Here is a 22,293-nt window from a genome sequence, read left to right on the forward strand (position 1 = left end):
CCTGGGTTTTGTGCTGACCCTAGATGCCTCGCACAGTGACCCAGCCCACCCATGCAGCCTAACGTTCACAAGAGCTTCCTGTACTTCTTTTCCAGATGTTGTGACACCATTGTCCACTCCTCCTTCACCAATATCAAATTCCATACCATTCAGAGGCCAGGTTAAAGGTACAAAATATACCATATTCATCTCTTCAGTACCTCACAGTCCCCCTGCCCCGGAGGCCAGACTCCTTGCTCCTGGATCCAGAATACTGCTGTGAAGCCAGGGGAAGGGGGAGACGCTGAGGGCAGAGCGCGGCCATGGCAAGGCCCACGGGAGCTGCGTGCTGCCTGCACGGGGGGTGGGGGCGTGGGGGCGGTGGAGCCCCGTCCTACGAGTGGCCTCGAACAATCCTGTCCCTTGTCCCGAGGTGACCAAGGATGCGGGTGCACAGGAACAGTCGGGACCCCGGCCAGCGCGTGCTGGGGCCGTGTCCTCCTGGCCGTGCCAGTTCTGTGCTGCTGGTTTCTGCCGAGTGGGGGAGTCCGGCTCGTCTGAGTTAGACGGCCACGCGATGGCTCCGTGTGCACTGTGCCCGTGGCACGGGAGCGTGGCCGCCCTCGGGATGCAGATACGTGTGCAGTACCTTGTAGAGAGTAAATTGTTACAGGTCTTCAAAGACTTTGGTATTTTAAGTGTCATTATTTCAGAAAATTTAAACTTAAGACGAAGACTTCTTTTTCCTAATGACGTCAGCCCATCTCTGGGATTTCTGGAGTAAAATGATGGAGACAAACACGCATGCATACCCGTATATGTCCTGCAGTCATTTCCAGTTAGCGCTGTCCACGAACCGTGTGGTTCAGGAATCTGGCCATCGGTCACGACCAGCCGGAGGCCCCCGTGGCAGCAAGGGCAGGAGGCAGCAGCGTCCACTGTTGAGGCCACAGAGGCTCTGGTCCAGGTGCTTGGGGTCCCACTGCTGAAGTACTTCCCGGAATTTAGCCCCAGAAGCGCACACACCATGAAGCGAAGTTGGTGGTGGTACTGCAGGCCAGCATCACCGGGAGGTGCCTGGACAGGCGAGGACAGGGTGCCCTCTCCAGGGACGTCGGGGGGGGTCAGGTCACAGTAGGAGGGGAGGTGCCTCCAGGTCACACCGAGCGCCCAGTTGGGGTTTCGGGGAGTGAGACCAGTGGGTCAGGCATTTTGCAGTGGGAAAGTCTGAAGCTAGTGGTAAGTGGCCTTTTTGGCAGTTTAATTGGGCCTGTTCCGTAGCTTGTTTCAGGAATGTATTTTTGTAATATTTAGTCACCTTTCCCCATACTGTTTGTTTATTCTACAGAATAATGCGATAGAGTACAGAAGGAGGGTGTTCTGGAATATATCCTGCTTTTTCTTAGTTATGAGAAGGTTTTGGATGTAAATGTTTTTGCTTACCTGCAGTTTGTAAGATTGGTGTTGAATTGAGATGAACGTGTTTCAGTTCTCTCCAGTAGCAAGAGAGTCACTTTAAAAATAAAACGAAGTTTTTCGTGTTTGGGGAGGATGTGGGGAAATGGAACCTCATATCCAGCTGGTGGGAACGTGAACCGGTGTGGCTGCCCTGGGCACAGCCTGCTCAGTGTGATGGGCGGAGCTGCTCTCTGAGCCGGCCACTGCCCTCCTGGTGTCTATCCAGGAGAAATGAAGGCGTAAGCCACGCAAAGACTCGTACTAGCAGCATAGACAAAACAGCTACGTGACTATGTGGAAACAACCCCAGTGTCCATCAGCTCGTGAACGGATAAACAAAATGTGGTCCATCCTGATACTACAACGCGGTTGAACCTTGAGGCCACTGCCAAGTAAAAGAAGTCGGTCACGAAAGGCCCCATATTGTACAGTTCCACTTACAGGAACTGTCCAGAGTGGGCAGAGCCATAGAGACTGAAAGTAGGTTAGTTATTGTCTAGGCCAGAGAGGGATGGGTCGCCCTTGAGTACAGGGTTTCCTTTTGGGGGATGGAATGTTCTAGAATTAGGTAGTGGCAACGGTTGCACCACTTTGTGAATGTACTAAAACCCACTGAACTGTGCAGTTTAAATGGGGGTATTTTATGATATGTAAATTATATCTTTGAAAATGCTTTTTAAAAAATGTCAGCTATATTTCTGTTGTTATTGTGATCTGCAGGTTTATTGTTAAATTGCCCAGATGGACACGTTGATATTTGTGACCATTGACAACAAAATGTACTTAGGAATACAAACTGAAATGTTTTAAAACACCAATACTTTGTTTATGGTGTATTTTTACCTGTCTTATATTTAGGTTGAGTCATCAGGACATGAAGTTCTATCCACAAAGGCATAAATAGCATTTTCTTTGAACAGTCTTCTGCTTTGGGTCTCTGATTACCTAGCCGTCAGTAGCACCCAGCCCGTTCTGTGGGCCAGGCCTCCTGTATCCTCTCCTTCCTGCTCTCTTTTCCTCTCCCTCCCTCTTTCTTTCCCTTTTTTAAATTGTGGTAAAATACACAATATAAAATGTACCATCTTAGCCGTTTTTAAGTGTACATTTCATTGGCATTCAGTACATTCACGTTGTGGCCATCACCACCATCCATCTTCAGAACTCCTTTCATCATGTAAAACTGAAACTGTCTCCATTAAACACTAGCTCGCCAGCCCTTGGCCTCTGCCTTCTCCCTTCTGTCTCTCTGAATTTGACTGCGCCGTGTGCCTAATGGAAGTACAGTCTCACAGGATCTGTCCATTTGTGCCCGGCGTATTTCACTCAGCACAGCGTCCTCGAGGGTAATCCAGGCTGTAGCAGGTGTCAGGATTTCCTTCCTTTTCAAGAGTGAATAACATTCTGCTGTGTGGATGAACCACAGTGTGCTTACCCAGCATCCATCAGTGGACATTTGGGTTGCTTCCATTTCTTAGCCATTATGAATGATGCTGCTGTGAACGTGGGTGTGCAAACATCTCTTTGACACCCTGCTTTCACATCTTTTCAGTATATACTTGGAAGTGGGATGGCTGGTCAGGTGGTAGTTGTGTTTTTAACATTTTGAAGAACCACTCTGCTGTTGTCCACATTGGCTGCATCGCTTTGCATCCCACCACTGAGCACAGGGTTCTGGTTCTTCTCGTCAACGCTTGTTTTCCGATTTTGTGATAGTATCATCGTGGGTGTGAGGTGGGGTTCTGATTTACGTTTCACCATGATTAGTGATGTGGAGCATGTTTTCATGTGCTTTTTGGTCATTTGTGTATCTTCTTTTGAGAAATGTTTACTGCCCTTTTTTTGTTGTTAATTTATTTTGGGCTGCGTTGGGTCTTCGTTGCTGCGCACTGGCTTCCTCTAGTTGCGGCGAGTGGGGGCTACTCTTTGTTGCAGTGCGCAGCCTTCTCATTGCGGTGGCTTCTCTTGTTGCGGGGCACGGGCTCTAGGCGCACGGGCTTCAATAGTTGTGGCTCGCGGGCTCAGTAGTTGTGGCTCGCGGGCTCCAGAGCGCAGACTCAGTAGTTGTGGTGCACGGGCTTAGTTGCCCCGCGGGATGTGGAATCTTCCCAGACCAGGGCTCAAACCCGTGTCCCCTGCATTGACAGGTGGATTCTTAACCACTGCAGCACCAGGGAAGTCCCTACTGCCCATTTTTTAATCCCTGCATCCTCTTGTGTTTAAAGCAGCAGGTCTCAAGGTGTGTTCTTGAGAGCCAGGGCCGCCCTGAGGTCAGTGCTCTAATGACACTAACACTGCGCCAGTCGGCAGGTGTCGCCCCCTGTATGTGCACCGAGAAATGACATCCGGGGTAGAGCAGGAAGATTCATAGTTAAACTTTATTTTTGGGTCTAGGTCTTTTTTTAAATATATTTATTTATTTTATTTATTTATTTTTGGCTGTGTTGGGTCTTTATTGCTGCGCACAGGGTTTGTCTAGTTGCGGCGAGCGGGACTACTCTTCGTTGAGGTGCACTGGCTTCTTACTGCGGTGGCTTCTCTTGTTGCAGAGCACCGGCTCTAGGCACGCAGGCTTCAGTAGTTGTAGCACACAGGCTCAGTAGTTGTGGCTTGCGGGCTCTAGAGCGCAGGCTCAGTAGTTGTGGCACACAGGGCTTAGTTGCTCTGCAGCATGTAGGATCTTCCCGGACCAGGAATCGGACCCATGTCCCCTGCACTGGCAGGCGGATTCTCAACCACTGCGCCACCAGGGAAGCCGCCCCCTTTTTTTTTTTAATAACTTTATCGAAGTATAATTTAAATGCCATAAAATTTGCCTGTTTTAAATGTCCAGTGATTTTTATTAATTTACCAAGTTGTGCACCCAGCACCACAGTCCAGATGTAGAATATTTCCATCACCCCACCACGGCCCCTCAGTGTGTGTCTTTTCGAAACTACAAGTGCTCACGGAGCTCCTCTGCTGACACTGAGGCATGAGGGGCGCCTCCAGGGAGGGTGTGCCAGGGGTGGCTGTGAGCCCAGACGGCCAAGTCTCCTCCAGGACACCCAAGAGACCAAGGCAGTGACTGTGCTAATGGTAAGGTTCAGGCTCTCAAGTGAAAATCAGAATTTTGGAGAACTTGACGGCTTCGCAGGGTTTGCTGACTTTTCCAGGTGACCGTCACGTGATGTCACAAAAGCATACCTGGGTAGAAAGCCATTCACAGTTCAAGGTGGACTGGTGGACCTCCGCCCAGGAGTCGGAGAAGTTCAGTGATAGGACTGCAGCTCGCTGTAACAGAGCCTCAGAGGACACACAGTGTCTGGAGAGGTTGTCATGGGTGTCCCCAGGCCAGCTGCACCTCCTTCTCTGAAGCCACCCAGCACAGCAGATGGGGTGCAGAGCACAGTTGTCTGTGAGAACCCAGCTGGCTTTCATTCTCATGTCCAATTAAAGAGATTTGCAAAAAGGAAAATAATGCTACTCCTATCGCTACGTATTCTCAAAACGTTTTCATAAAACTTTTATGTTCACAACTATTGTTAACGTAAAATTACATACGTTATATTTTATGTCTTCAAATTTTCTGTTTTAATTTCCAATATAAATATATCAATTAATATAATCAGTTATTAGATATCGATAAATCTAATCATTACAGAGGCTCTTTGGGGGTCCTGAGACCAAAAGGTTACAAGAACCACTGGCCTGTGTTGTTCACAGAGAAGCAACGCAGAAATTATTTTAATTCTTTCAGCTACCGTAATGACTGTCTTCCTTAAGAAGTTAAAATATCTCAGAATACTGCTCAGTATGACTGTAATTGTCTCTCACCGTTCTCTGTGAAATAGGAAAGTACTTGAGTTTTTTGTGTTCTTTCATTAAAAGTTTGTATGCGACAGTTCATTGGATTTTATGCCTGTTAGAATAAGCGTTTCTAGATCTTGGGTTGGTCTTTAAGATTTAATTATTTGATTTTTATATATTCTGCCTTCCTTTTAGGAAGTAATTTTTAAAAACCATGAAGCACTTTAAACTTCTTTATTTTATTTCGACAATCCCTATATTTGTTACTTATTCTGAGTTGTTCAGACTAACAGGAAATGGGACCAAAGAATACTTAAGTAAGACCACTATGTCTTATTTAGAAATAAGAAAGTCTTTGTTTAAAATTCTAGTGTGAAGCGAGCATTTTGTATGGGAACTAGAGAGAGAGTAAAATTATTTCCACTGTCGCAGTGGGACGCATTGCAGATGTGGTGACATGCGGCTTAGAATGCCATCTGGAGGCGCCACGCTGACGCCGGTCAGACCAGCAGTCAGAATTTTAAGGTCTGTAGTGTTTCTGGACCCACCAGCAGCCACGCTCGCACATGTGCCCGCAGAAACAGGCACTTCCTGCTCCCCTCACACCATGAGCGAGCTGGGCTCCTTGGGCTGCTGTGTGTGGTGTGTTTTCCTTTCCTGTCGTCTCTGTGTTCCGGTCCTTGGTTTCTGCTGAGACTCAGGTAGGCTTTCTCTGTGGATGTGTCTGTTTCACTGGTAGAGTTTGGGTTTGTTACTTTTGAGCTTGCAGGTTCCTTTTTTGTAGGTATATTTATTGTGTAGTGAAGAAAAGCAGGGCTCAACGCAGAGCGTATCATACAACCAGGAAAAAAATGGGTCTGGATATACTGATTGACTGATCGATCGATCCCCACAAATGGACCACTGCCTTTGGTGCAGGGCCCTGGAGATGGGGGAACATCACTGAGTACCTTTCTGAGCACTTGGATGCCTTTGCTGACCTGCATGCCCGTGCCTCACCGCGCCCCGCACCATACTGCCACGCTGCATCCTTTTTTTGTTTTTTGGCCGTGCCACGAGGCTTTCAGGATCTTAGTTCCCGGACCAGGGATTGAACCCGAGCCCCGGCAGTGAGAGCGCCGAGTCCTTAACCACTGGACCACCAGGGAACTCCCAGATCCTTTCTCCTTGTTCCCTTTGGGCTCATATCCCTGTCCACGCAGAGTCCTTACAGAATAGTAAGACTCTTTAGTCATCCAGTCACAATTGCAATCCACATAAATTTTGTGTTTGTGAAGTTTCATTTAGAAGCAGAAGACTATACAATTTTTAAACCAGTAGATCTATTTTTGCTTCCATTTCCTGGAGAATTTTTTTTTCCAAACAAATTGCTTTTTAAAATTATGAAAGTTGGGCTTCCCTGGTGGCGCAGTGGTTGAGAGTCCGCCTGCCGATGCAGGGGACGCGGGTTCATGCCCCGGTCTGGGAAGATCCCACATGCCGCGGAGTGGCTGGGCCCGTGAGCCATGGCCGCTGAGCCTGTGCGTCTGGAGCCTGTGCTCCGCAACGGGAGAGGCCGCAACAGTGAGAGGCCCGTGTACCGCAAAAGAAAAAAAAATATTATGAAAGTAATATGTGCTGACAGAGTCAAAACTAACAGTTCGGGGTGTATCCTTCCAGGCTTTTTTCTGCACAATTAAAAATTCACTTTCCAAAAGGCTGGTGGGATTACACTATTCTTGCTGCTCTTCCTGCCTGCAGGTGTGGGACATCTGTCCTTGCCCATGTGTAGACTGCCCACACTTCTTCCTGGAGTAGTCTCCTCCTTCCCTTTGGAGGCCAGGGGCCCAGACACATGCAGTGTGGACCTTAGCACTCTGGGAGCGGGCGCCCGGGGGCGGGCGTCTCGAGGGCGATGCCCCTGCCCTTGCCTCTCGCCCTCCTGTCTCAGCTCTGCTCATCCACCTGCGCCTCCTCGCTCCCCTGCCAGCATGACAAACGAAGGAGCTCTTTTTGTCAGTGGGCTCAGGGGTGATGTTTTTGTTTTGTTTTGAAAATTTTTTAAACGCAAAAAGAACAGAGAATCACAAATACTCATTTATCTGCTACCCACATATTTATTTTAGATTTTAAAAAATTATAGAAATGCTGTGGTTTACATTGTTAATACTTTTCTGTGCTTACAGTTTTCTACAATGAGCTTTTGTTACTTTTTAACTACATAAGCAGTGTGGACTATGCCATGAGTTTATAAGAGTCAAGCGTTGAAGAAGTATATGATGTTTTGGAATTCTTTATTTAGAGATATGACTGCATAGTCTTTTTTCTTTGAAACTCTCTGAGTCTCTGGGATTTTGAACCCCCTGTAGTATATATGTCCCAGGCTCTGACTTATATGTGATCTCTCAAACACTATTAGAAATTAAAAAGTTAGTTGGTTATTTTTGCATTCTCAGAGAAGCAATTTTTTTAAGCATACTTTATTTCATATTTAATTTGGAGCATTGTATTATTAAGTTGGTTTTAATACAAGTTTAAATATTCATAATGTTTAAAAGGTAAAATTTAGTGTTTCTTTAAATACCAAGTGATTATTTCTCTTTAATTTACATGATACAAGAAAAAACGTATTTTGTTGACAGAAACATTCAAATGGAATATCATGTTTAGAAGTGAATATACATTAAAAGATGGCTTACAGTTTAACTCATGCTAACCAACTGAAAATGTTTTTAAAACCACTTAGATATTGTATGCCATATTTATTTTTTAAGCCTATATACATATTACCTATTCAAAAAATTAAATTTTAAAAAAGTGATTCACTCACTAATTGATTTGAAAATGTAGACTTCTTGCCTCCCGTGCTGGAAAGTCAAGTGGTTTTCTTGAATAATCTTGGTGTTCTGTTGCTGAATAATGCTAAAAGTTGACCTTCTTAATTCTTTGTTATAAAGTATAAACACCCAATTTATCACTGCTGTCTATGTGTTTTCTCTCTAACGCATTTTTTTTTTTCCTCACTGACAAACTATTTATTGAATTTTGTCATCAGTGTGGGATGTCTCTTGTCGTATCTTAGAATCCTAGGATTCAGGGAGGTGGTGAAGTGGCAGTGGTGAATTTGGGAATCTGGTCTCCCAAAAGTACCTGCCGCTCTACCCCTGATTCCGCAGTGGCTGCCAGGCGGATCACCCCTCCGCTGGAGCCATCCCGCTCCATGGCCAAAGCGAGAGCATTGGCAGTGAATTGCAGACGTTCTTCCTTGGTCATGCCCTCCCGGTAGGTAGCATCGACATAGCCATAGATATAGGAACTCCCGGAGCCCCCGATGGCAAAGGACTGTCTTACCATCATACCCGCCATGGGTACCGAATACACCTGCCCCCCTTCTTGGGGGTCCCAGCCCGCAATGATGATTCCTGCCATCAGGTCTTCTCGGTATCGGTAACACATCTCCTTAAAGAGGCTGGCTGCCGTGTGTACCAGCGGAGGCTCATTCAGCTCGATGCTGTGGAAACCAAGCTGATAAGTGGCTGCGTCAGCTACTGCCTGGGTATCAGCTGCTGAGCCTGAGCGGCAGCAAAAAATACGGTCGTGAATAGGGGTCAGCTCGTCAGTCACTCGATTGGCGATGCACGACCCAGTGGTTGCTCTGGAGTCGGCTCCTAGAACCACGCCCCCTTCAAATTGCACGGCCATGCTAGTGGTCCCTGTTGAGACTTCTCGGTTTTCCCAGTCGGGGGTAATGGCCTCAGGCCCCCAGGCTGGTGCTGGCCGTGCTCTCTAACGCATTTTTTTAAGTACCAGAAATAGCCTGAAGTGGTTTGGTGGGAGGAATGCAATGTGCAGGGCTGGTGAAGGCCACCCTGGCATGAACGCGCAGAATTCTGGTCATTTTCGTGCTTCTGCTTGATTTCCGTTTCAGTGCGGACAGACTTGAGTCAGAATAACGACCCTGTCGGTGCGCCTGCAGGTTCCCCAGGGCGCGTGTGTCCTGAGCAGCAAACCCCAAGGCAGGGCCATCCCAATCATCAGGGCGCTCTCGGGCTTCTCTGTTTCAGGGGAAATGAAGTGTTCCTATGGTGACTGTGGGACAGGGGCCCTGCGGGAGCCCTTTAGAAGGTGCCGCTCGCAGGACAGTCCCAGACCTTCCAGGCCTGCCTGCTGTGGCCTCATGGGGTGGCCGCGACCGCGCTCGGCCCGCTGCCTGGCTGCCTGGCCCAGCACCGGGGGAGCAGGGGGAAGCTGACCTGGGCGCTTGGGCCGGGCGCCCCTTCTGACCTGGCTTTTATTTCCGTAGGGAACTGTACCTGGGGCATGAACTGCAGGTTTATACACCCTGGAGTCAACGACAAGGGCAACTACTCCCTCATCACCAAAGCCGAACCTTTCCCGCCCAACGGTGCCCCGCCTCTCGGACCTCACCCTCTGATGCCTGCCAACCCGTGGGTGCGTGAACACCTCTTTCATTGCTAGCAAATCACACCTAAGCTCTGTGACCCTCTGACTCAAAACACGCTAATACGCCTTGTATGGCAGGCGTTTCCGCCTTCTAGCTGCTCTGGGGTCTCCAGGTAGGGTTCCCCCAGGCTCAGGGCAGCTGGGTTGGGCGGAGGGAGGCTTGGAGGAGAGAGCAGGCAGTAGCCGGCTGGTGTTCTACTTGGTGTGTTTGCTCCCCCGTTTCTGTATAGATTTTAAAGTTTGCTTGCTCTCTTAACTTTTCCCTTCTCATTTTTTAACAGGGTGGGCCAGTAGTTGATGAAATTTTGCCTCCACCCCCTCCAGAGCCCCCTACAGAGAGTGCTTGGGAACGAGGACTCCGGCATGCAAAGGAGGTAACGGAATCAGCAGAAAACCCGAGAAGAAAACTAGTGGCGGTCCTTGCGCACAACTAGCATTTCTGTCTCTCCGAGGCCTGCTAGGGCATGACCGAGCCCAGGCGGCCAGGGAGGCCCCACCAGGAACACGGCCCACGGTCTTCCTGGGGCTTGCAGTGCATCGAGCCGTGCCTGAGCCAGGGCTGCAGCCCCCGGCCCCTTGGCAGCACTCCCCAGAGAGTTAGTGCTCCCGCTGCGGCCTCTGCGTCTGGAGAAGCCGTCCTGTCCCTGGAGAAGCGGTGCTATACCGGCCTCCCCTCTCCCCCCGCCCTCTAGGCCGCACCCGGCCCGGGTGCCCGGGCTTACCCTTCTTGGCTCTGGGGCTGCCTTCCCTTCAGGGCGATGGCAGACTGAAGCAAAGCTGTCCCTGCCCTCGGCACACGCTCCCCGCCCCCAGCCCTGACGCGCTCCCGGTGCCTCTCCTGGCCGGAGCGCACCTACCTGCCTCCCCACTGAGGGCACGTCTGGAGCCCCCTGGTTCAGTGCCAGTACTGGGAACAGGGAGTCACCACTCTGTCACCTCTTCCCAGACCTGGGTGAGCTCTGGAGTGCAGGGTTCACTGTGTCTGCAGGGACGGGGCACTCCCGTTCCCCAGAAGGGTGCGTGGGGTCCCGTGTCCACCCCCAGCGCGGAGCTTAGGCATGTCCCCAATGAGTGCTCGGTCGTGCTCTCCTGCCACTCCAGCCCAGGCTTCCGGGGTCAGTCGGGACAGGATCCCCTTTGTTTTCCTAACAGTAACTGGTGTTGGCTTCTCTCTTCTTAAAATGGTAGGTTTTAAAAAAAGCAACTATTCGAAAAGAACAAGAGCCTGACTTTGAAGAGAAGAGGTTTACGGTGACCATTGGTGAAGATGAACGGGAGTTTGACAAAGAAAACGAAGTTTTCCGAGATTGGAACTATCGGATCACGAGAGATGTCAGAGACACAGCGTAAGGAACGGCTCTGCCTCTTCCTTCCCTGTTGAGAGAGAATTTGGTGTCCCCAGCTGCGTGGGGCTTGGACTCTGGACAGCGGCAGTGCCGAGGTGACCCAGGGCGCGCTGGGGCCTGTCCACCCGCCAGCCTGAGGATGGCCTCCCCAGGAGCGTTTCAGGCAGTTTGCAGCTGACTTTCCTTGTTGTTTTGCTTCTGGGGAGGACATGCTTTAGCTCCGTGGCTCGGAGAGGTTTTACAGCTGCTCCTAAAGCCCCTGGGGCCCCGTGAATGTCCTCCCCACTTTTCCCCAAGTTCCCCAGGAACCAGGAAAAGCTGTGAAATTTGTCACTAAAATCCGGGAGTATGGCAGGTTTCTTCATTGTTTCCTCCAGGCATTTTATCACTGGTCTTTTTTTTTTTTTTTTGGCGGTACGCGGGCCTCTCACTGTTGCGGCCTCTCCCGTTGCGGAGCACAGGCTCCGGACGCTCAGGCTCAGTGGCCATGGCTCACGGGCCCAGCCGCTCCGCGGCATGTGGGATCTTCCCAGACTGGGGCACGAACCCACGTCCCCTGCGTCGGCAGGCGGACTCTCAACCACTGCGCCACCAGGGAAGCCCTATCACTGGTCTTTTAAAACAAATTGCAGAAGTACATGCGGTTGAAACACCTGTCAGCTCTTGAGGAGCTGTGTAGCGTCCCAGGTGCAGCCCTCGGCTCCCAGCACGTCTGCTCCGGGGCAGGTGCCGCTTTGTCGCGCTCGCCTCTCAGGACCGAGCGGGCCAGGCCTCTCCTGAGCAGGCCGGCCCAGCATCGTCTTACCTCACAGTGACGCCGTGCATGGAGGTTTGCTGCTACAAAGCACAACCACCGATTTCTGAGCGAAACGACAGTCAGAGGCTGAGAAAGAGACCCTAGGGTTGGCTCTGCGTTTCCAAGATCACCAGTGCTTGCCTGAGCAGTGTGAGGCTGGGAGCGTCAGGAAGGCGTCTGGCTGTTGGGAATGAGAAACAGCTGTGTCACTTGGTAGAGCAGCCCGGGTCACCCCGCCAGCACCCCGCAAGTGCTGGGGGAGAAATTTCCCAGAAAGCAGCCGCTGCAGGCCACACAGACGCAGCGTGGCCTGGTGGGGGCCTCGGACCTCTGCAAGCTCTGGGCATCTGTTTCCCCCAGCAGTTTACCCAACGGGAAGGGTCAGTCTGGAGCCAAGAAGTCCCTGGAACAGCCTCCAGGGCCATCTGCTGCCGGGTGTACACTTCCCTTCCCTGCGCCCCACCCAGGGTTTGAGTCAGGGACCCGTGCAGGTCCTCTGGGTCTGTGTGTGTGGGAGCTGGGGCCTCCTCTTGCGTCTTCCCAGGGCTTAGTCAGCTGTCCTGTCCTTGTGATTGAAGGCCCACCTTTATCACCCGCACAGGGGTCTGCTCCCAGACCTCCTGTTTTATTCAGCGGGTCTGTTTCTTCACGGGCCGGGCCATCTGTGATGTTGTGAGGTCGCGGAGGGTGTGTCTTTTTTTCCTTTTTTTCCTTTTCTATCATTTGGCCACGCCGTGCAGCACGCAGGATCTTAGTTCCCCTACCAGGGATGGAACCCGTGCCCCCTACAGTGGAAGCGCGGTGTCTTTAACAACTGTTCTGCCAGAGAAGTCCCTCGGAGGGTGTGTCTCTTTTTTTCCCATGGTTTCTTGGCTAGTCTTACCTGTTTCGGTGTCCTTGTGAACCTGAGGATCAGTTGTCTAGCTGCATAAAGAAATCTCATCAGCATTTTTACAGGGATTGCCCTAAATGTGTAAATTAACAAAGGGCTTTGTAAATTAACTGACTTCTTGGTGATGTTCAGCCGTCCTTTCCAAAGACAAAGGACGTGGTCTCATTTATTCACACGTGCTTTTGTGTCTTTCAAGAGTGCTGAAGTTTTCTGCACATAGGTTCTGCACGTTTCTGATTAAATGAATTTTGTTCCTAAATATGTTTCCTTCTTTTTGCTAGGGTAGGAGGGGTTTTCTGTACCCTCTGTCTCCTGACTGGTTATTATCTTTGTACATAAGGGTGTTGGTTTCTGTATGTTAAGTTCTCCGCATCTGCCTTACTGGGCTCCTCTTGCCACTTGAATCGGCTTCACCGTCGTGTCTTGGCTTTTCGTGTACAGCATCATTTGATGTGCAGATTGAGGTGGTTCTGGGGTCTCCTTGTAGTCTGACCACGGCGGTGCCTGCAGCACACGGGTGGGCTGCCTGAGAGGCACTGGGCTTCCTCAGCCCGTCCGGATCTTAACGGGAATGCCTCCCTGTTCCCGATAAGTAAGGTGCTGGCTTTAGTTCTAAAGTGCATAAAACATGTTATCACGTTAAGAAAGGATCACTTCCTATTTTCATTGAGAAAGGGGTACTGGATTTTTGTCACAAACGTTTTCATCATCTGTAGGTGTAATCCTGTGACTTTTCTCTGTAGGTGTGTGATTTTTTTTAGTATATTCATTTTCTAATATTGACTCAGCCTTGCAATGGTGGTGTGTTATTTTTTTTAATGTGGTGTCTGAATCTTTGCATATATCTCATGTAATGTTTTTGCATTAATATTCCTAAGTGATAAGCTTGACTTTTACTTGCTCTTTTTCCAGACTTGAGCCTTATGCAGACCCTTATTACGACTATGAGATAGAGCGGTTCTGGCGTGGCGGGCAGTACGAGAATTTCCGGGTGCAGTACACAGAAGCGGAGCCGTACCATAACTACCGGGTACGTGGGCTGACGTGTGCGGGTCAGAACTTCACTGATGGACCCGTTAAAATCATCCCTTTTTTTTTTTTTTTTTTTTTTTTTTTGCGGTACGCGGGCCTCTCACTGTTGCGGCCTCTCCCGTTGCGGAGCACAGGCTCCGGACGCGCAGGCTCAGCGGCCATGGCTCACGGGCCCAGCCGCTCCGCGGCATGTGGGATCTTCCCGGACCGGGGCACGAACCCGTGTCCCCTGCATCGGCAGGCGGACTCTCAACCACTGCGCCACCAGGGAAGCCCTAAAATCATTCCTTTTTTATTTATAGGACTTTATATGAGCTTAATTGTGTGGGCGTGGTGTACTCATTTCAAGCCCCGGTTGACTGTTCGTGGAGAACTAATTCGGGCCCATGGACTAACTTTGTGGTGATTTGAACAGATTCTTCCTTGGGTTAGTCTGTGCTCTTGCCCTGTTTTTCACCGGAGCTGCTGGTTGGGTGACTGATGCCAGCGGCAAGGGGTGTGTCCCGCCCTCTTGAGCACATCACTCTTTCAGGCTCCTTAGGACCACCCTTTACGGGTCGTGCCGCCTCATGCGCTGGCTGCCTGGGCCACTTCCAGCCATTGCTGTTGGTGCTTCTCTGAGATGTAGTAGATTTGTGAATATATGTGCTTCAGTCTCTGAGTCTCTGACTGTATGCTTTTGGCGTGAAGCTGCCACTTGGAAGAGATCTGTTAAAAGCAGGTTAGCAGGACTTCCCTGGTGGCGCAGTGATTAAGAATCCGCCTGCCAATGCGGGGGACTTGGGTTCGAGCCCTGGTCCGGGAAGGTCCCACATGCTGCGGAGCAACTAAGCCCGTGTGCCACAACTCCTGAGCCTGCGCTCTAGAGCCTGTGCTCCGCAACAAGAGAAGCCACCGCAATGAGAAGCCTGCGCACCACAATGAAGAGTAGCCCCCGCTCGCCGCAACTAGTGAAAGCCCGCGCGCAGCAACAAAGACCCAGTGCAGCCAAAAATAAATAAATAAAATAAATAAATTTTTTTTTAAAAAAACAAAACAAAAAACAGGTTAGCAGTTTTTGTGCCACGACTTAAGTCACATTCGTGAGTTTTTTGGAGCAAAGGGAGCTGACTGTCGGGGAACCCATCAGATGGTGAGCTTGTGGTGAGAAGGGGCCCCTGGTTGACCATGCTGTGCCCTCTCCCCGGCAGGCAAAGCAGACTCCTCGCTGGGGCCGGCCTGCGGTTCCAGGCGCCTCGTGACAGCCGGGGCAGCCTCGAAGGGAGCAGGACCTGCTGGGGTCCCTGCCACCACGTCCCCCGGTGCCCCAGGGCCAGGCTGCCTGTGCAGAGCCCAGTCATCTCCGTCCCTCGACAAGAGCTAAGGCCAGAGAGGGCGCTCAGCTCCCAGCGGCCTGGGTGCTGATGTTGGAAGGGCAGGCTCTGCAGGGCACCCCCCCCATGTGGCCTCAAGTCCGTTTCCAGCGCTGAAACAAGCCCGCACCCCGGCGGTTCTGTCTCCTCCTGCTCTCGTGTGTCCTCCCCGCGTCTCCCCTTCCGAGTGGCTAATCGCGGCATGTGCGTATGTTTGGCTTTTCCACGAAGGAAAGGGAGCGGGAACGAGAGCGAGAGAACAGACAGCGGGAGCGGGAGCGCGAACGGGAGCGGGATCGGGAGCGGGAGCGGCGGCAGCGGGAGCGCGAGCGCGAGCGGGAGCGCGAGCGGGACAAGGAGCGGCAGCGGCGGAAGGAGGAGTGGGAGCGGGAGCGCGCCAAGCGGGACGAGAAGGACAGACAGCACCGCGAACGCGACAAGGAGCGCGAGAAGGAGAAGGAGAAGCCCAAGGCCCGCTCCCCGCAGCCACCAAGGTGAGGCGCGTACCTTCGCCGTCCCCGGGCCTGGGGGCAGGGACGGGGGCTGCGGGGCGGGTGCGGCCACGGTGTGGCGCTCCAGGAGCTGGGATGCTGGAGCTGGAGGCCCGGGTGGAGGGCTGGTCCTCCCTGCTGGCTCTGGGCTGTGCGCTGGCAGGAGGCGCTGGGCCCAGGGCCGGAGGGGGGGCCCGGCTCTGGGGTTTCGGGCAGCCTTTTGGCAACAACGGCGCAAACACGTATTTGAGTGCCAGCCCAGGACGTGGTCCTCACCAGAAGATCATAGCACTGGCTGAAGTGTGTATGTCCTGTGTGTCTTACAACTTTGTTGAGATGTAAGTCCCATATCATTCGGTGCACCCATGTGAAGTGTCCGATGTCGGTGGTTTATACCATAGTCACAGAGTGGTGGTGCCGTCACCACAATCTTAGAACACTTTTGTCTCCCAGAAGGAAACTCACACCCATTAGCTGTCATTCCCCATTTTCCAGCCCCTGGCAGCCCCTCAGCCGCTTCTGTCTCGGTTTCATATGAATGGGGACATACAATGTGTGGTCTTTTGTGATTGGCTCCTTTCACTTAGCATAATGTTTTCCAAGCGTCAGCCACTTTGTGGCATTTATCAATACCTTGTTCCTCATTATAGCCAAATACTATCCCACGTGGATGGACCACGTTTTGTCTATCCATTCGTCCGTTGACGGACACTTGGACTGTCCGGACATTTTGGCGACGGTGAATGTGGACATTTATGTACAGGTCTTTGTGTGGACATAGTTTTCCTTTCTCTTAGATATCTATGTATCTAGGAGTAGAATTCCTGGGTCACGTGCTAAACATGCTTAACTGTTTGAGGAGCCACTAAACTTCCACAGCAGCCGCACTATTTCACGTTCCCACCAGATATACGTGAGGGCTTGGATTTCTTCCTCACCCTTGTCAACACATACTATTACCCATTTTTTAGGTCCTAGCCATCCTAGAGGTTGTGGGACGTATCTCATTGTGGTTTGATTTGCATTTCCCTGATGACTAACAGCGTGGAGCATCTTTTCATGTGCTTGTTGCCTGTTTGTATATCTTCTTTGGAGAAATGTCTATTTAGATACTTCGCTTGGTTTTTAATTTGAGTTGTAAGAGTTCTTTATATTTTCTAGGGACAAATCCTTTATCAGATATCTACTTTACAGCTACATTCTCCCGTTCTGTAGGTTGTCATTTCACTTTCTTGATGATGTCCCTTTTCTTCTTTTTTTTTTTTTTAAGGAAGACCTCTTATTTTTTCCAGCTTTATTGAGATACAGCTGACATATAACATTGTGTGAGTTACAGGTGTGTGATGTGGTGAGTTGATATAATTACACATTGCAGGACAGTTCCCACAATATGGCTTGTTATCACGAGCCTCACATAATTGCCTTTTCTTTGTCAAATATTAATTGACCGGGTATGCAGGGGTTTGTTTCTGGGCTCTGTATTCCTCCCATTGGTCTGTGTGTCTGTTTTTACGCCAATACCATACTGGTTTGATTACTACGGCTTTACAGTACAGCTTAAAATCAGGAAATGCGATGCCTCCAGCTTTGTTCTTCTTTCTCAGGATTGCTTTGGCTGTTTGGGGTCTTTTGTGGTTCCATACAAATTTTTTTTTTTAATACACTGACACCAAGCATTGTAAATGGATGGCCACAACAAAAGCAACAATGTTGCGATTACAAAACACGAAACACACTCACACTATGTCATCATATTGACATTCAGTCCAGGAATCCCCCACTGCAACAGCTCCTTTACTTTGCAGTGAAAATTGATTTGTATATTTTTTGCCTCTGAGTCCTTGTGGGATTTTTTTTATTATTATTCAAACAGAAAGTCACAAAAATTATAATCATCCTCATCAGTTCACTCAGTCCCATCTAATTAATTTTTTTTATCTTGCTCTTTTGTTAGCACTTTTATGAGTTCATCAGTTTTCCATTAGTTCTGAAAATGCTTCTTCATTCAGTTCAGCAGTGTAGTCAGTTACCAGAAGCCTGTACTTGTCAGAGTCTTTTCCATGAGTTCCTTGAAGATGAAACCCTTTTATAGGAACATATTTGCAAAAGCATCAGAGTACACCCAGAACTGTCTGTAAATGACAAAAGCCTTAAAAATGACCACGGGTAAAGATTTGATGAAAGGTCATAATAATTCAATTGACAAGGAAATTTAGTTATTTCTGAGATATACATTTTAAAGTAATAACTAGAATAACTAAATCCTAAATTTTAGGATTGTTTTTTCTATTTCTATGAAAAATGCCATTGGAATTTTGGTAAGGTTTGCATTGAATCTATAGATTGCTTTGGGTGTTACAAACATTTTAACAATATTAGTTCTTCCAATCCATGAACGTGGAACATCTTTCAATATTTTGTGTCTTCTTCGGTTTCTTTCATCAGTGTTAATAATTTTCAGTGTACAGATCTTTCACCGCATTCATTAGATTTATTCCTAGGTATTTTATTATTTTCGATTATCAATAGGATTATTTCTCTTTCAGATAGTTTGTTGTTTAGTGTATAAAAACACAACTGATTTTTGTATGTTGATTTTGTATCCTGCAATTGTACTGAATACATTTATCAGTTCTAACAGTTTTTTGGTGGATGAAACAAGGCTCTCATCCCTAATTCTTGTCCATTCGTTTGGACAAACTTCCGTCCTGTGTGCAGTTCTGTTTCTGAAAGTAAATGCCAGGACTGTAATCTTCCATTTTAGTTTGCGGTCTGCGCCAGATCTCACGGTTTTCATCCTCTGGATTACAATGAGCTGACCTCCTTGAACTTACTGTATTTTTTCCTAACGTTGGGCAAAGTGAGGTTTTACAGAACACTCAGAGTAGGTCATATTTTAGACGCATTGAGAGAGTTCTTTCTTTCGTTTAATTAGTTTATTTTTGGCTGCGTTGGGTCTTCATTGCTGCACGCGAGCTTTCTCTAGTTGCGGTGTGCGGGAGCTACTCTTTGTTGCCATGCGTGGGCTTCTCAGTGCGGTGCCTTCTCTTGTTGCAGAGCATGGGATCTAGGCGTGCAGGCTTCAGTAGTTGTGGCACGTGGGCTTCAGTAGTTGTGGCACACGGGCTTCAGTAGTTGTGGCTCGCGGGCCTTAGAGCGCAGGTTCGGTAGTTGTGGGGCACGGGCTTAGTTGCTCCGTGGCATGTGGGATCTTCCCAGACCAGGGCTCGAACCCATGTCCCCTGCATTGGCAGGCGGATTCTTAACCACTGCGCCACCAGGGAAACCCAGAGAGAGTTCTTTCTTTAAAAGGCTACTTTGATGAATCTTTTTACATTACAGTAATCGCTCTTTAAGTTATCTGAAATTTATATATCCGTTTGAGTGTTTGAAGAGCTTTATTTTGATCTTTCTGTTGTTGGTCCCTTTGAAGCCCCTTTTTGGTAGAAGCCCTTTGCCCTTCTGTTCGTACCCGCCAGCTGTTCCACCTCTGCACCGTTCACCGTGAGCGTTCTGCCCCAATCTTTGCTCTGCCATTGCCCCTGACTCCAGGGCTTTACCCACTGCTCAGAGGGGTCACCCCACTCATTCCTGTCTTCTCACCCTGCTTTATTGTTCTCACAGCTCTTATCACCCCCTGACCTCATATTACTCGCTTATTTATCTGTTGTCATCTGTGGCCCTCGTAGAATGGAACCCCCAGAGGGCACTGCAGTCTCAGGGCCCGGCACAGTGGGAGCGCTCATGAGCACTTGACAGATGCTGTCGTGAGTTTTGGGTTCATGTGACACAGGAGAGCGTTCTGCTTTCCAGGTGATGGCTCGGGTGTCACTGCGTGTGGCTCTGTGGATTCCTGAACCACACGAGCAAGTCCACTCCTGTGCTTTCACAGTTCCTGAGCATGTTTCCTCCGGCTACAGGCCGCCTTCCCCAGCCCTACTGGGACGTCCTGCTCGTTTCCAAGGAGCCGGCTGACTCTTCCCGGGTTGATGTCTGTATTTCCAGCTCAGGGGCATCTCTACACGAGTGTGGCTTTAGGGACCCTGGGGAAGGGCAGGCCAGCTGCGTCTGCGTGTGACCACAGATCCACCCAACTTACGAGGGGTCACGTCGCGATGGACCCGTTGTACATTGAAAATGCATCTAACCTGCCAGATGTTGTAAAGTGTGGAATAGCTCATGTAATTTATTGAACACTGTACCGAAGGTGAAAGCAGAATGGCTGTCTAGGTCCAGAAGGGTTGTTTGGTGTAGCGGTTGTCTGCCCTTGTGGTCACGTGGCCGATGGAGACACTGTGGCTTGTTGCCCGGGCAGGGATCCAAATGCAGAATTCAAAGAATAGCTCCTACTGAGGGCATGACACTTTCGCACCACTGAAAGTCAAAAAAATTGTAGTCAAGCCATCGTAACTCAGGGACCATCTGTAGCTCATGGGACAGGCGCCTGTGTTCACATTCCAGGGCTGCCTGGCCTCTCCACAGGGAAGTACAAGCAGATCCAAAAGGAGGGTTTTTTTAAAGGCGGTAGCACGTCTTGGCCTGGCCCCCAAGCAGCAGAACACAGTGAGAACAGCCTCCAGATCTGACGTTTACGCAGCCGCAGGGTCTCCCATGAGGCAGGGCTCAGTGAGAAAGTGGCTGAACTATCGGGTCAGGGTTCAGGAAACTTCGTGAATTCTTCCTAAAATCAGATGCAGCTTTTCTCATGGGCCGATCCGCTCTGCTGCCGGCCTCTGACCTGGTTTGCTTCCTTCTGTTGGGCTCAGCTCTGCTCCCATGGGTCTCCACTCCCAGCACCTACTACCCTCGGGGCGGGTGCGGGGGGCACTCCATCACTTGGGTTAGGCTGGCTCACTGGTCTCTGGAGTCTTGAATTCCATCTTTGATCACCCTGGCTGGGGCCCCGCCAGCCCGGTGACCAGTCTGGAGGGTGGGGTTTCACCAGAGCACAATTTCCAACATGGCCTCCTGTTTCCTTTCCCTTGATCAGCTATAGCTGAGTGACCACTTCTTTAGGAGGTGGCCAGATGCCCTGCTGTGCTTCCTTTATATGACCTCCCTTTTATAGAAGAGCTTGTTTATTTAGCCTTCGACAGGTTGGGAATTTTTCTTTTTTTAATAAATTTATTTATTTTATTTATTTATTTTTGGCTGTGTTGGGTTTTCGTTGCTGCGCATGGGCTTTCTCTAGTTGCGGCGAGTGGGGGCTGCTCTTCGTTGCGGTGTGCGGGCTTCTCGTTGCGGTGGCTTCTCTCATTGTGGAGCACGGGCTCTAGGAGCGTGGGCTTCGGTAGTTGTGGCACGTGGGGTCAGTAGTTGTGGCTCACAGGCTCTAGAGCGCAGGCTCAGTAGTTGTGGTGCACGGGCTTAGTTGCTCTGCAGCATGTGGGATCTTCCCGGACCAGGGCTTGAACCCGTGTCCCCTGCATTGGCAGGTGGATTCTCAACCACCTTCCCCAGGGAAGCCCCCGGGAATTTTTCATCAACAGCTGAATAGAAAGAACTTTTCTCACCTGAGACAAGAGACTGACAAAGCTTCATCCAGAAAGACCACTCGGGAAGCTCTTGTCTCCAGCCTCTGTGTGAGGGGCTCTGGACAGTGGGGCATAGTCTGTGCCGGGATCTCACTTGTGGGTCCTGCGGATGTACGTGGGGGAAGATGATGACAGAGTGAGCGTGGTGATGGGTCTTCCGTTTCATCTGCAACAGCACAAGCTCCCTAAACCCGCCTTGGGGCCGGGAGAGGGAGGGAGGCGGGCGCACAGCAGGGTGGGCACTGCCTCCGCCCGGCGCCGGCAGGACCCAGGGCTCCCTTCTTACACCACCTCCGACCCCTGCCCCTCACCTGCCCGAGCTGTCGCCCCGAGACACGTGGTTGGTGAGCTGCCTTCTTCCTTTTGGCTCTTCTCCAGACCCCCGGGCCGGACGCCGTGCCGCTGTTTGGAGATGGCGCTACTCCTTTCGTCCAGGTTTGCCTTCGTAATTAGGCCTTTGGAGACGTTTTGCGCACTCTGTGGCTGGGCTGTTTCTAGACTAGAGCAGAACCTTTCAGCCAGCTCTGTGGTGGGGAAGTCCCTCCTGATCTTTCCAGCCAGGCCAGGGGCTGTGCTCTGCCGGGTGGGGCGCCGGCGGTGGTTAGGATGTTCTCGGCACAGGCAGAGGGGTTTCATTCCAGACAGAAACGGTAACCAGGACCTTCCTGCGGGGATTGCCCAGACTGCCTGTTAGCTCTAAAGCTGTCTACTGAACGTTTGGGTGTAGTGTGAGGTTTGGTGCCTCTTGGTTGAAACGGCCCGCTTCTCATTTCCCGGGACACCAGTAGTCCTCGTGAGGGAGCGCTGTCCCCGCTCCCTCACACTCGCTGGAGCCCGGCAGGCTGTCACTTCAAAAGCAGGGAGGTGCCCTGCTCAAGCGTGCCCACCTGGGGATCTGGGGGCAGGCCAGGAGCCACTGTGCTCGAAGGCCCTGGGGGCGGGGAGGCTACTGTGCGGTTGACCGAGCAGCGGCTGGACCCCTGCCCGTGCGTCTCCGTTCGGCTCACGCTGGCCCGTGGGCCGAGGCCGCCTGGCCTTCCGCTGCTCTGGAGACAAGGGTTATGGTCGCTGCGGTCTGCTCTGACCGGTCCGTGGGACTCTGTTGTCTTTGCACAAAAGTGCATGTCAGGTTCGCTCTGCTTTGGGCGCTCTTCCCTCCGTTCCCCTGGATGCCGCTGTTCCCG

At 50.6% G+C, this 22,293-nt stretch overlaps 1 protein-coding gene and 1 pseudogene across 3 annotated transcripts in view; one reads left to right on the forward strand and one right to left on the reverse strand.

The window, feature by feature from the left end:
- The window catches only part of ZC3H18 (zinc finger CCCH-type containing 18), a 51,150-nt gene that overhangs the window by 15,242 nt on the left and 13,615 nt on the right, over positions 1 to 22,293 (forward strand). For 2 of the 3 annotated variants that reach the window (XM_060000609.1, XM_060000610.1), the window contains exons 4-8: positions 9,506 to 9,654; positions 9,948 to 10,040; positions 10,855 to 11,012; positions 13,613 to 13,730; positions 15,316 to 15,578. In XM_060000609.1, the coding sequence (XP_059856592.1) occupies positions 9,506 to 9,654; positions 9,948 to 10,040; positions 10,855 to 11,012; positions 13,613 to 13,730; positions 15,316 to 15,578 (781 nt within the window). Of the gene's footprint in view, positions 1 to 95; positions 168 to 9,505; positions 9,655 to 9,947; positions 10,041 to 10,854; positions 11,013 to 13,612; positions 13,731 to 15,315; positions 15,579 to 22,293 lie in introns of all 3 variants that reach the window. The other variant, XM_060000611.1, reaches the window with a different exon arrangement.
- On the reverse strand, positions 8,242 to 9,100 carry LOC132416908 (proteasome subunit beta type-6 pseudogene; annotated as a pseudogene).

This window comes from Delphinus delphis, chromosome 20 (genome assembly GCF_949987515.2).
Source record: "Delphinus delphis chromosome 20, mDelDel1.2, whole genome shotgun sequence".
Taxonomy (NCBI): domain Eukaryota; kingdom Metazoa; phylum Chordata; class Mammalia; order Artiodactyla; family Delphinidae; genus Delphinus; species Delphinus delphis.